This window comes from Mustela putorius, unplaced genomic scaffold (assembly GCF_011764305.1).
Source record: "Mustela putorius furo isolate JIRA1106 unplaced genomic scaffold, ASM1176430v1.1 tig00000596_pilon_pilon_pilon, whole genome shotgun sequence".
In the NCBI taxonomy this organism is placed as follows: Eukaryota; Metazoa; Chordata; class Mammalia; order Carnivora; family Mustelidae; genus Mustela; species Mustela putorius.
Window position 1 is genome coordinate 3,490,478 of NW_025421428.1, and position 15,278 is coordinate 3,505,755.

General features: G+C 36.3%; 1 protein-coding gene across 7 annotated transcripts in view; it reads left to right on the top strand.

The window, feature by feature from the left end:
- The window catches only part of CNTRL (centriolin), a 90,237-nt gene that overhangs the window by 23,306 nt on the left and 51,653 nt on the right, over positions 1–15,278 (top strand). For 6 of the 7 annotated variants that reach the window (XM_045082332.1, XM_045082330.1, XM_045082331.1 and 3 more), the window contains exons 7-11: positions 3,478–3,671; positions 8,842–8,898; positions 10,763–10,882; positions 11,524–11,752; positions 13,274–13,383. In XM_045082332.1, the coding sequence (XP_044938267.1) occupies positions 3,478–3,671; positions 8,842–8,898; positions 10,763–10,882; positions 11,524–11,752; positions 13,274–13,383 (710 nt within the window). The remainder of the gene's footprint in view (positions 1–3,477; positions 3,672–8,841; positions 8,899–10,762; positions 10,883–11,523; positions 11,753–13,273; positions 13,384–15,278) is intronic. The other variant, XM_013047362.2, reaches the window with a different exon arrangement.

Consider the following 15,278-nt stretch of genomic DNA (forward strand, 5'->3'; position numbering starts at 1 on the left):
AGAAGTGTTGGTGGCCTGAATTTAGATGGTGGATGTGGAATAGATCAGTTTTGGAGGTAGAATCAGCCGAAGGCAGCGGCTTAACCCACTGAGCCACCCAGGTGCCCAGCAATACTTTCTAATGAATTGGGTAATTCCCAGGCTTCTGGCTTGAGTAAGTGGTTGGATTGGTGATATTATGTATACAAAAGGGAGACTTTAGAGTGGTGAGTTTGAATGTCTGTGAGACAACCTAGAAGAGGGTTAGAAATGTGAGCCTGGATTTCAAAGAGTTATAAATGTGATGGTTGTCAGCCTAACAGGGATTTTTAATCCCACTGGAATTGATTGGCTTTCTCAGTCGGGTTGAGAAGAGCAAGGTGAGCCATTTAAGGAGACTGAGAAAGAGAGGCTGAGTAAGCAGAAACCCAGGAAACAGTGGGTTGTAAAAGCCCCAAGAAGATTTCATGAGAGGAAGTGGTCAGCTAGGTTGAATGTTGCAGAGAATAAAGAAAAAGTAAGATGAGGACAGAGAAGTGCTTTAGATAGGCAATACATAATTATCTTAACCAATGCAGTTAAGGAGTGGTTCGAACAAATGATCCAAGAGTGAATGGAAGGGACACATTTGGGTGAAGGTTTGAAATTTCCTCCCACAATTTCTCTCTCCTAGTACCTAATAAATGGATTTTTAAAAAGAGTTTAAGTTAGGGACGCCTGGGTGGCTCAGTTGGTTGGGCAGCTGCCCATGCTCAGGTCATGATCCCAGCATCCTGGGATCGAGTCCCACATCGGGCTCCTTGCTCAGCAGGGAGCCTGCTTCTCCCTCTGCCTCTGCCTGCCATTCTGTCTGCCTGTACTCGCTCTCTTGCCCTCTCTCTCTCTGACAAATAAATAAAATCTTAAAAAAAAAAAAAAAGAGTTTAAGTTAAAATAAAAAAATTCACCAGTAGCTTCCAAACCAGGAAATGGACAGAAGCAAATGTAGTAAACCTCAAAGCTAGTAACCAGAGAAAGGAAGAGCATATTTGAGGGTGGAGTGGAGAGACCAGTATGGCTCAATTCTTATGGTCCTTGAAAAGACAAGATGACATCAGAGAAAAAGAGGAAAGATTGTCTCTTGATAAGAGGGACTCTAATTCAGGAGGGAGCAAAGATGTGTGCATCTCTGCAAAGATGCAAAGTTTTGTTGCTTTGGTGGTGCGAAAATGAGAAAGTTCCTATGGGTGGGGTCTCTTTTCTCGGTGAAAAATGAGGTCGTCAGCTGAGAAAGAAAATGGAAGGACTATGGGAGATTTGAAGAGAAAGAAGAAAGTATGAAATAGCTATTTTAGAGCATTGGGAAATGTGTCTGTAGGTCCAGCCATTTGAAATTGATGTTAGTCCACTTTGGTTTACAAAAACAGTTTGATACAATCCTTGAGAAATATGGTAAATTTTTATTAGTTTGGATCCCCCCAACTCAGTATTTGTTACCCTAAAGTTTATGTTTGGAATCTTTAAAAATATAAATAATGCAAAGGAAAGTCCTCATAAATACACTTTTGGGGGAAATGTTTCATTTACTTAGGATTATTTATGACTCTGAATATTTATTAGAAGCCTTTAAGGCTCTTGGCATCCAGCAGTGAGCTAGACAGATGCAGTTTCTGCTTTTACAAAGCTTTAGTGGGAAAGGCAGATGCCTAGCCATTTGATCACATTTTATAACTCATTGTGTGATGAAGGGCACAGCAGAAGGAGAGGGTGAGGGACCTGGGTGGCTCAGTGGTTAAAGCCTCTGCCTTCAGCTCAGGTCATGATCCCAGGGTCCTGGGATTGAGCCCCTCATCGGGCTCTGCTCGGCGGGGAGACTGCTCCTCCTCTCTCTCTGCCTACCTCTCTGCCTACTTGTGATCTCAGTCTGTCAAATAAATAAATAAAATCTTTTTAAAAGGGGCGCCTGGGTGGCTCAGTGGGTTAAGCCGCTGCCTTCGGCTCAGGTCATGATCCCAGGGTCCTGGGATCGAGCCCCGCATTGGGCTGTCTGCTCAGCCGGGAGCCTGCTTCCTTCTCTCTCTCTCTGCTTGCCTCTCTGCCTGCTTGTGATCTCTCTCTGTCAAATAAATTAAAAAAAAAAAATCTAATAAAAATCTTTTTAAAAAAATAAAAAAGAAGAAGTACAGGGTAACCTGAGAGCATTTCTGGGAAGCATCTCACCTGTGGAGAGCATAAAGTCAGGGCAGGCCTCTCAAAATATTTTTCAAAACTAAGACCAGAATAGTACAAAATAGGCCAGTAGGAGATAGAGGAAGAAAGTTCCAGACAGAGGTTTGAAAAAAAAGGCTGCATCCGACTCTTGAATTTGGCTTGGGTAGTGATCTAAGGTTGTGAGATCGAGCCGCGGGACTAGCTCTGTGCTCAGCGGGGAGTCTGCCAGTCCTTTTCCCTTCCCCTCTGCCCTTCCCTCTCTCTCTCTAAAATAAATAAAACCTTAAAAAAAAAAAAAAAGCTTTCAGGTAAGAGGAGAGACATCACAAATCTCAAGAAGTGGAGTCACTTCAGAAAGGCTACATTTGGGTGTACTTAAAAATAAGGCCGGAAAGGGAGTTTGGGACCAAATCATGAATATCTTTTTTTTTTTTTTTTAAAGATTTATTTATTTATTTGACAGAGGGAAATCACAAGTAGACAGAGAGGCAGGCAGAGAGAGAGAGAGAGAGGGAAGCAGGCTCCCCGCTGAGCAGAAAGCCCGATGCGGGACTCGATCCCAGGACCCCGAGATCATGACCTGAGCTGAAGGCAGCGGCTTAACCCACTGAGCCACCCAGGTGTCCCATAAATCATGAATATCTTTGTTAAGTTCTTCATGTAAGTTTTGGAAGCTATCCTGTCCATAGTAGGGAGCCTCTGAAGGATTTTTAAAATCATAGTATTTTGCAAACCTCCTTGCAGCATCCTTTAAGTGTAATTATTACTATCAGATAAGATAAAATATTGCAAGTTTTTAAATAGGAGACCTGGGGAAAAACCTCATTTACCAACATCCTAATTGAATGAAATACTTGGAAGTAAAGTGTTATCTTTTTTTAAAAAAATTATTTATTTATTTATTTATTTGAGAGAGCTAGAGAGTGGTGGTGGTGGGGGGTGGATGTAGAGGGAGAGAATCTTCAAGTAGACTCCTCACTGAATGTGGAGCCAGGTACTGGGCCAGATCTCACAACCCTGAAATCACGACCTAAGCTGAAACCAAGATGTTTAATCGACTGAGCCACCCAGGTGCCCTCTAATGCGTTATCTTTTAAAATTGTTATCCGGATGATAATGCCTTCTTACTTTTTGATATAAATCACTTGCTAGGTCAAGATTGTCTTTTTTTCTCCAAAACCATACCGAATAATTTTCAAAGTAGAATTGTTCTTTTATTATTCTAAGACAATTATTTGAGAAGTATTCTTACCTTTCTTCAAGTAAAAAAATATAACGATTAATAAATTTTTAAATTTGTGTTGGCAGATGAGATAGAAAGACTGGAAAGAGATCTGGAGAAGAAGATAATGGAAATTGAAGAGCTGAGGAGCGAACAGACAAGATTCCTTGAGGAAATTAAAAGTCAAGATAAATTGAACAAATCACTGAAAGAGGAGGCCAAGCTACAAAAACAGAGCTATGAGGAGATGGAGAGTAACCTAAACACAAAAAATGAATTGGTAAGCCTGTGTTTTACATTGCTTTGACTATATTCTCTTGAAATAGAGAATTCTTTCTTCTTGGGTCTAAAAATAAAACTTCTTGATCATAGAATGGGGAAGATGTGGTTTAACAGAAATTTGTGCAGAAGTTTCTACAAATTGTAGTTTACCATGCACTGTGTGACATGGGTCCCCAAAGGATGAATACTCTCCTGGCCTGCAGTAAATTGTGAAATACGGTATCCAAAATAAAGGAGGACAGTGGAGCCCCCTGACTGAAGAGTTGGTCAGACTGCCCCTAGATGTTTATATTTTATTTTTAACAACATTGTTGGTGAGACTGTACATTGGCAAAAACTTTTAGAAGGCAAATTGGCAAAATTGTCCAAATTTTATTTTATACATTTTATTAAAGGGATATATCCTATGTTCTATATATTAGATATATATATATACTTATTTAATATACAATAGTTATATATGATATACATTTCTAATGCATTTTATAGAAATTGTAGCAAGACTGTATATATCTACATATATACACATATATCTGTATATATACACATACATACAATGGTCATTCACTACAGTATTTTTTATATTAGTAAAATAATGAAAAATAGCTGAAATGTCCCTCAGTGGATATCCATCTGATAGAATAATTGTGTTGCTATTAAAATGAGATAGAGCTGTATGTCCTAATATGGAGGTATGTCCGCTCCATATTGCTATGTAAGAAAAGCAAGCTGTACAACCCTGTATCAAGTATGATGCTATAAGGTAGTCTATATAATAGTAGTATATATAATACACACACATATATATGTATGTACATGTATATAATATACATATAATACACATACATACATAAGTATATGTACATGCATACACATACATATATGTGTACATGTGTTTTTTATATATATATATATATATATATATACACACACACATACATACATATATATATATCTCGGCCAGCCCGAGAGACTTCAGAGGCCTTGAGACCATGCCCTGTGAGGAGTGGCTAAAGCAACAGGGGTGCTCAAGCTGGAGAAGAGAGGATCTAGTGAGCTCTGACAGTTATCTTCAGAGAGTCAAAGGTCTGTTTCGTGGAGGAGGGACCAAAGTTCCTGAGATAAAATTAAGAAATGGCAAATAGAATTATAACAAAGCAATTTTTCATTTAGCAATGAGGAATTTCTAGGGACACCTGGGTGGCTGTTAGTTGAGCATCTGACTCTTGATTTTGGCTCAGGTCACGATTTCAAGGTCATGAGATGGAGCTCCAGGCCGAGCATGGGGCCTGCTTAGGATTCTCTCTCTGACCCCTCCTCCCTAAGGAACCCACCTCTCCACAAGCTCGCACACGGGCACTCTCTCTCTCTTAAAAAAATAAGAGAGAGAGAGATTTCTAATAACTGTCCTGAGACAAAATGTAATAACTCTGGAATGGGATTGCTGTCACTGAAACAGGCATATATGACCAGGGCTTAGAGAAAAGATAAAAGGCATTTGCTAGGCAGATGGATTAAATGAATAAAAGGCCTTTTCAACCCAGAGAATCTGATTTTGTTAAATAATTAGGTTACTTTCCTTGGAGGAAAAAATAGCTGTTGCTACTCTCCTCTTTTTTTTCTTATAATAATTCTTTTTCTGATCTGTGCATAACTTAGAGAATTTGATTTCTCATATGACTAATGAAATCCTAGATAGTGCTCTTTCTTTTTTGCATCCTCCTTTCAAGATGGGCATTCTGGTTTGAATGACTTGCTTTGTTGACAAGAATTCTGCTTAAGCATTTCTGTTTCCTAGCAAGAGAAAAGTGTTTCCTTCTCTTTGTAGAGATGGAAATTGTTACTTGAAATCTGAGTATTTGACTGCCTCTTTCTTGAGTTCTTCTTTGCCTGAGAAAAAAGGTGACTTATATCAGGAGGACATGATGAAAGGGCAGCTTTCGCAGCTCTGTCAGTTAACTGTTCAGAGCATTTGTGGCTTTCTTCATATCTCTCTTACTTGAAGGTAGTTTTCAAATATGTCAGCCATATACTGAAGGCATATTATATATGATATTAATAATCTGATAATTATCAATAGCTTTATATTATACATCTGTTGTTCTCTGTTCCATAATAGAGTGGATTGATGATTACTTAAAATCACTGGAAACTTATGTGACAATCAGTTTTGTTTTTTTTTTTAAAGATTTATTTATTTATTTGACAGAGATTACAAGTAGGCAGAGAGGCAGGCAGAGAGAGAGAGAGGAGGAAGCAGGCTCCCTGCTGAGCAGAGAGCCCGATGCGGGACTCGATCCCAGGACCCTGAGATCATGACCTGAGCCGAAGGCAGTGGCTTAACCCACTGAGCCACCCAGGCGCCTGTGACAATCAGTTTTATCTTAGCAGTGAACTCTGGGCCACCACTTAACATTTGTATGTAAAATACAAGTATAGGGGCACCTGGCTGACTCAGTTGGTAGAGTGTACAACTCTTGTTCTTGAGTTCAAGACCTGTGTTGGGTGTGGTGCCTACTTAAAAATAAATCATAAGTAAAACTTTAAAAAAATGAAAGAATAAAATACAAATATAAAAAACATACTTGCTATGGTATTACTTGATATTTGTGAACATTTAATAAATTTTCCTGAGTTACTGATCTTTTTTTATAATATAAAATCTATCTTTTATTACTAAGATAAAGTAATATTTTTTATGTGCGGACTCCCTGGTATATGTTAGTTAACTCCTTGAAAACCTGAGCACGGGATGCCTGGGTGGCTCAGTCCATTGAGTGAGTGCCTTCAGCTCAGGTCGTGATCACAGGGTCCTAAGATTGAGCCCTACATGGGGCTCTCTGCTCAGCGGGGAGCCTGCTTCTCCCTCTCCTGCTCCCCCTGCTTGTGCTCTTTCTCTCTCTGTCAAATAAAAAAATCCTAAAAAGAGAAAGAAAAAGAAGAAAAGAAAACCTGGACAAAATGTCACATCTTTTGACTTTGCACTATCCCCAAATTATAAATTATTATAGCTGCTAATTTTCTTTTTTCTACTTATAATGTTGTTATGTTTTTGTTGTGAATAAATGTTTTATAAATTGTCAATTGTTTTTGCTGGGTTTATTTTCAGTAACTATTTTTGGTTAGAAGACACTGCTCTTCTTTATGTCATTGTTGTTTTTATCATTAACTATTTAAAAACATTATTGACATACAAAGTTAATATATATTTATCATAACAAATTTAGACAGCACAAATGTATACAGTAGAAAATAAAGGTTTCACTCTTCCCTTTTCCTCTTCCCTGGATGTTGATATATATCCTTTTTGTTTTCTATGCTTAAATATATGCTTGTAGTTATATAATGTATATGTAATTAAATATATATACCTTTAAATATTTTGTGATGAAAAGGAACCTTACTATATTTTTTAATGCTGCATCTTATTTTTTTACAAAACGGTATATGTACCATACCTCTCCAAGTTAAAAAAACATGCCCACACATGTACACACACACACACACACATACACACACACACCTTTTTTATGTCTTTCAAAGTCTATATTGTGTTCCATTATATGGATATGCAATAATTTATTTAACCCATTCTTATTGATGAATATTTAGGTTGCCTCCACTTTTTTTTATTAGAAACAATACTACAGAGAAAATCTTTGTAAATAAGTATTTATGCATTCATAACAGTAATTCCCTGGTTTAAATCACTACAATTTGAGGTGCTTCACTGGCTTAGTGAGTAGAGTATGTGACTCTCAGTCTCAGGTTCATGAGTTCAGGCCCCACGTTGAGGGTAGAGGTTATTAAAAAATAACAATTTTAAAGAAATCACTCCAAATAGAATTACTGGGTAATTTGCATTTTAAATTTTGGCAAATATTAAAAGTGTTTGCCTGCTTTATACTTCTACAGCAGTGAGTGAAAGAGCCCAATTCCTCACTGAAAATTATTATTTTGAACTTACAAATAGGATAGGAAAAAAGTGGAATCTCATTGCTTTAATTTCACTTTTTATTTATTTATTTATTTTTTTTTAAGATTTTATTTATTTATTTGACAGAGAGAAATCACAAGCAGGCAGAGAGGCAGGCAGAGAGAGAGAGAGGAGGAAGCAGGCTCCCCGCTGAGCAGAGAGCCCGATGTGGGACTCGATCCCAGGACCCTGAGATCATGACCTGAGCCGAAGGCAGCGGCTTAACCCACTGAGCCACCCAGGCGCCCCTAATTTCACTTTTTAAAAAATTTGCTGGAGAGTTGAATATTCCATATGTATTTACTAGCTATTTGAGTATCGCATATGTGTTTACTAGCTATTTTGTATTTCTTCTTTAAATTTCTTTTTTCTTTTTTTAATCAACAGGCTATTTTTTATTTTAAATACTATTAACATATAGTATATTATTAGTTTCAGAGGTAGAGTTCAAGGATTCACCAGTCTTATATAACACCCAATGCTCATCCTTAATGTCCATCACCCAGTTACCCCATCACCCCAATCCCCTCCCCTCATTTTTTTAAAATTCATGTTGTTTTACCTGCTTTTTCAGTATTCCAAAAGACTATTCTTTGTTTCAAAAAGAATTCTGGATCTTATTCTAAGAGTCTGCATTTGAAAAATATTTTCCATTATCTTCTGCAGAATATTTGGTGATATCATCCCCAGTTATGTAATGCTTTCTGGTTTCATAAAGTAACGCTTCACATCGTAGGTCATTTACCTATAAAAGAAATGTAGTAACCTTAAAGTAAAACTTCTGGTGCCATTTAAACTATTATAGTCCCCCTTTCCTGCCCCAACAAATATTAATTAACTTCAATGTTAATATTACTTTGTCCTTTTGCAAATTATTTACCTCCTATTCTTCAGTTTCCTTATTTTTAATATGAGGATGATTTACCTGTCCTGCCAGCCTCACAGAGTTGTGAGGACTAAATAAGGTAATGAATATGAAAATAATTTGAATTGAATTAAGCAAAGTAATGGAAGGTGGTAAATCTGTAACATAGAATGATGATAAAATGTGTGTCCATATAAAAATGATACAGGTTCTAATAACATTATCTTTCTAAGGTAAGTTGTGAATCAAGAACAGCTTCTATTACTACAGCTTAACTCTCCAAAGTTCTCCAGGTGATGGTCTCTGTTTGCTTTTTTCTCCTTTTAGCTCTTGTCTTGGTTTCTTGCAGAGCATTTTCTGCCGATTCTTTATTCTTCCTTAAAGGTAGTCCCTTCAGGGCTGAATTGCACACTATGTTTTTCATAGTTTGCATGATAACTTGTATTAATATGTTTACATACATCTTAAGTTTGGAAACTGGCTTGCCTTCTCAAAAAATGTGCTTGTGTGTGTATGTGTAATTTTTTTAATGGATGTGTACATAGGACAGTGGATTTGAATGTGAGGGAAAGAATTTGTATCATTTTTCTTATTGGTAAATGTGTTAACTGCAGTCAACTCTTGATCATCCACAGCTAATACTGCAACTAGCCTACTTTCCAGGTCCTTTGACTCCTAATGTGCTCTCATTTATGATTTCTTCAGCAGACATTTATTAAATGCTTACTAAATGCTAAGTCTAGCACTATAAAAGACACAAAGGTAATTTTAAAATGCACAGAGTATATATTATTCACCCTCAGAGGCCAGTCCATACATCATCCATGGTTCCAGTCACATTTGCCTTTGTTTGGCCCTACTTGGGCCAATGATTTTTGGGAAGAAAAGCCTGAGATGAGTTTATGCTGTTGGTTATGAGTTGCTTTCTTGAGATTCAGGGACTTAAAAGCAGTCAGTAAAAGCATCAAAATGGGTAATGTGCTGGACACCCTGCAGCAAGACATCAAAGGCAGCATCGTATATTAGATGGAGTATTAATTTTGAAATCAGGAGACTTGTAATTGAACTCTGCCTCTTCACTATGAGCTGTGAAATTGGCCAAGTCATTTAACCTCCTGGTGCAGCTCTTATAATTTCATAGGGTAGTTGTAAAGATTCAGTGAGATAAGAGATCAAGACTGCCTGTCATCCAGCTTAGCATTATTTCTACTTGGGTGGATAATCAGGAGATGACTGTAAGCTAAATCATGCACGACTTTGAGTTCCCGGGCCTTGTAAAATGTTCATGTTTATTTATTTTTTTATTCTCTTCAGCTTGCATTTTCATATTGATGAAATATTTCTGCATGTTTTTTGTCTGGTATCTACTATCTGATGCTGTAGTTTAGAAAAGGCAAAAATCACTTAGTGGACCTTTGAAATGAACTCACAGGATTAGATTAGTAGGAAGGGGGCTGATAGTGGTAGTTAATAAAATATTTAGCTTCTGCCACTAGTCTAATATGTAGCTTTTGATGAAACAATTACCAATAGGACTCAGTTTCTTTATTTGTAATTCAAATAATTAAATCAGATGATCTATTTTCTTCTAGCTCCAAAAATTTTAAGAATAAATAAAAAGTTGTAATTGTTATAGAGTTAACTTATTAAAAATTTAAGGCTATATATTGGGATCTGATTGACCTTATTCACATCCTTTATCCTCTAATACAAAGAATAATGTTCAGAACACTGAGATACTGCAGGAAGAACAGTACAATTAAAGCCAATTTCTTTTTTCCACCCTTCTTAATCCTTCTTGTGATTCCTTTGTGATTAATCTCATATATCATCTCTATCCATAATTTGAAGCTGTCATTAACTTGCAGAGTAAGTTAAATTAGTGTTCAGTATTGAAAAATCAGGAAGCAAATACTTAATACAGTACTTAAAAATAATTGGTACAGAATTATTTTCATATTTGGGTAAAGCGAATTTAAATGATTTTTTAAAATATTTATTTATTGTATCCTGAGACAGCATATAAACTTCAAAGGTCTTTTATGTGATCTTTTATGAAGTGATAATTTTATATTGCGTTCTTTACAATACTTTAGAATGAAGATAAAATACTGTAAATGTTCTGCTATTTGCTGTGGGGTTTTAAAACAATCTAATTATTAGTTATGATTAGAACTTTCTATGCCATTGTACCATTATACTAACTTACTGACACTGTATGTTGTTTCATATCAAATTGGGCCTATAGCTAAAACAGAAGACTGTGGAACTAATACGGGCCTGTCAGAAACAGTATGAGATGGAACAGGAATTGGCCTTTTATAAAATTGATGCCAAATTTGAACCACTAAATTATTACCCATCAGAGGTAAGTTTAACTTTTATTATTTTATTTACTTAGAGTTTAACGTTTTAGTAATCCAAAGTTAAAGCCAACAGAGAGTAGAGTGGGGGAAGGCGGATGGTGAAAATGTTTAAGAGACTTTTATCAATAACCACTCCACTTTCTTAAACAAATTTTGGTTGAATTGGTTACTAATTTTTGGTTCAGTAAGTTAAAGCATTGTCCAGAAGAGGTAAAAAGCTGCAAGGGAATCTGTGATTCCAACTGATACCATATTATCTCATAAAAAATTCAATTACTAAAATTTATTAGACTGAGATTTTACTTACATATCAGCTAAGAAACCAAAATCAAACACCTAAATTTCTGATTTGAGAGATTAAACAATGCTATTAATCACATAACTATAGGCAGTTCTTTAATCAACCAACCTAAACCCACTTTGGGGGCTAGGAGGAGGAATTCTTAGAGGCCATTTTTTGTTTCAGTTCTTTTTTGGCATGTTAAGAGTGAGATAAATGGTATATATTTTTCGACTTCTAGGCATGTAGGATTAATGTTTAGGCAATTCTGTGATATATTCTTCACTAATAAAATGAATAATGTCACTTGGCTGCTTAGAAATTATTTATTGAACCATAAATATTTACTTATTTTGTTTTTAGTGTGTCGAAATTGATAAAACCCCAGATGAAAGCCCTTACATTGGCAAATCCAGATACAAGAGAAATATGTTTGCTACAGAGAGTTATATTATTGCAAATGCCCAGACGGTAAAGATCGAGAAGATGGAGCCAGATGAAGGGGCACAACTCAGAAATGAGCATGTGAACTTAAGAGCCCACACATCACTGGACATACAACTGGAAGACAAAGAAAAAAAAATAAGTGCAGGTTAACAAAAGTTATTTTAAATTCTTTTAAAAATATAAAAAGATTGAATATATAGGCAAATTTTGTTTTATAATTCTTTTCATTAAACATGCTAAAGGTATTTATTATGTTATTTACATAAAAAGCCTTGAAAAAGTAGTGATTCATTGAGCAAATTTTTTTTTTTTTTAAGATTTTATTTATTTATTTGACAGAGATCATAAGTAGGCGGAGAGGCGGGCAGAGAGGAGGAAGCAGGCTCCCCATGGAGCAGAGAGCCCGATGCGGGGTTCGATCCCAGGACCCTGGGATCATGACCCGAACTGAAGGCAGAGGCCTTAACCCACTGAGCCACCCAGACATCCTGAGAAAATGATTTTTTAATGATTTCTGTTATGGTTGAGAATGGGTCTTGACAGTAATTTGGTGGCAGCAGGTGCAGGGGATCCAAGAATGCTTAAATCTTGACCTGCCAGCAAGTCCTACCCACTGTCAGAGCTGCACATTCAAAGATATAATTGGTCATAATTGTAGCAAGTACCACTTTACTGATTACTATGCATGTAGCCAAAACCTAAAACAGCACTTTGGATAAGTTGGATCAGTGCATCCTCCTTAGACTTTGGCCCAAGACCAGCTTCTGACTCTTTCCAACCTGTCCCAAAACATCTAATCATATCCTGGCAAGTCATAAAGAAGTCAATCCAAGAGGGCACTTAGATACCCTGCCAGTGGCATATTCTAAATCCATTTACCCAGTGAGCTGCATGGATATGGAAGGAGAAAGCAGATCTGAGTTTATGTATCCCCCTAGTAATTGTGGCACATTGTGGGGCTCTCACCAATCCAGTGAAGCAGTTCATCTTCCCTTGGTTGGTAGCTAAATGGAAAACATGGAAGGCCAGGAGAGAGGTTGACTTGGAGAGGGGTTGAGAAAAGAGACTGAGTTGTCCATCTCATACACCCTATACAAAGCTCTGGAAGAGGAAAGCAGAAATAAATCAGATATATGTGTAGACTAGCTCCTAGTTTTATAGGAGGCAGAGAGGGAGGGAAGGAGAGAAATTGGAAATTTGAGATAGAGAGTAATTGATTTGAGATCACCACCAGCATGAATACACGTTCAGTGGTGAATTTCTTGATATGAAGCCCCATATAAAGAAATAACCTCTAACCACAGAGTTTTTGTAATAGCTTGAATCTTAACTATAACTTAGTGACATGTAAATGCATATTTATGAATAAATCCTTATTCTCTCAGAAGAGCTCTTTAGTATTGGATGTATCAAGTAAAACTCTTTTTATGTTAAGACTTTTACGAATAAAATGATCAGTTATAGTTCTCTAGCATATCATAAAACTATTCTAGAGATTAACTGAGTGGAAAACTATCATAAATTAATTTTTAAAGAATTTCTGTAATCTGTAATGACAATTTAATTGGGAGGGAGATGTTATTGTGAAGGAAAAAAGTCTGGTAGAAATTTGAGAATGCCGAATTTTTCTCGTGTGTGTCTGTGTTCATGATTTTTAAATTTGCAGCACAAACTCGACTATCAGAACTACATGATGAAATAGAAAAGGCGGAACAACAAATTTTAAAAGCTACTGAAGAATTTAAACAGCTGGAAGAAGCTATACAACTTAAAAAAGTACGTAAATACCAAGTAGCAATGCAGGAAGAAATGAAAAAAATGGAATGTGTTTTCTCCCTTCATAACCATGTTATGCAAATTTTAAATCAGTGCTGCCTAATTAACTACAGAGTAACAATTTTCAGCCTCAGTTATGGTTCTAGTATTTTCCAGTTACATTTTCCTTCCATTCATGATGACATTCTATTTTTTATAAAGCATACGGAAATAAATTACTTTTAACTTATATAAAAAGAGATATTCAGTCTACTCTATTATGAAAGTGTCTATTTTACCCAGGGAGGTTGATGTGTCCTATTATATCTGTTCTAATTTAATTAAGCACTACCCACCATTAAGATCCTGAGACCTAGATTAAGAGTCAGAAGACATCTTTACGATACATGAACATTATCAAACACAAGCAGCAAAAGTGTAAGTGATATAAAATATGGTGAACAAAAAGATGGAGATGTTACTCTCAGAAATTACCAAAGTATGTCACGAAGAAATTAGCGGCTCAAACCCATGATGTAATTGCACAGGAAGTATTTAAAAAGGAAGTATCTTGACAGTTTTTAAGTGTGTAAAAGGTTTTAGTTATTTGCAACTTTTAAAATCAGTATTTCAAAATTATGTTCATAACTGCATTCACACACCATAGTAGGTAAAACAAGAATGTGAAGTCCAAAATGTAGATTTTTTTCAAAAGATAAACTATATTGTGATTTTAAAATTATATAGTAACTAGAAATTGATTCAAATTTATTGGAATTTTACTATATTCTAGTCCCTGACTGGGCTGGGCCCTGAGTGATGAATAAAACAGGTCTATTTCCCTCCCACATGGATAGGAAATAGGCAATGAACAAGTATTAAAAAAAAAAAAAGAAATAGGAAATATAGTTAAACAACATATGTGTTGTAGGAAAAAGAAAGGAGACACAATAAAGGAATATAATTTAGATTGTGGAGCCACAAAGGCCTCTCTGAGGAGGTAACATTTAGGCTGAAACCCAAAGGAGGTGAAGGAGCCAGTGACGCAGCATTAGGGGATAGAGTATTCCAAACAGAGGTGACAGTGGGTGCAAAGACCTTTACACAAAAGATTTCTCTGCTGCGGCGGGGAGAGTGTGTGGAAGATGAGGTCCAAGATTATGCCAGGCTTCATAGGCTGTCCTATGTTAGAGAGTAAGGCATTTGAATTTTAGTCTGAAGGTAATGGGAAGCTTTTGAAGGACACGAGGTAGTAGAATGGCTGATCTTGTTTGTATTGGTATAAGGTCACTCTAGCTACTGCCCGAGAGTGAGGTGGGGTGAGGGAGACAGGTGAATCTTCTGTGGGGCTGTTCTTCAGTACAGGCAAGAGATGGTAGTGGCCTAGGCTAGGGGGGCAATGGATGTGGATGGAAATAAACTGTCAGCAAAATTTGGCAGGTGAACTGATCAGACTTACAAATGGATTAAGGGGTGCCTGCCTGGTTCAGTTGGAGGAGCACTGGACTCTTAATCTTGGGGTCATGAGTTCAAGCCCCACATGGGGTATAGAGATTACTTCAGTAAATAAAAGCTTAAAAGAAAACGGATTGAAAGTGGGAGGTGAGGCACAAGGAGCCATCAAGAATGATTTTAATAATTTAAAAAATGTTTTTGTAAATAATGTACATAATTTTTAAATAAATGGATGCTTACAAAATGCGCTTGAAAAGGTTATTTTATAAGACCAGTGCTCTAACCTCTGAGCTAGAGGGCTGAAAAAAGTTATTTTAAATGAGTACATATAAACCTCAATTTTTCATTACACTATTGATTTGCTTGACATGCTTATAACAAGGGCAAGTGCTATATAAAGTCAACTACCATTAATATTATAGTTACTATTACTATTAATAATTTACAAGTTGCTTATACTA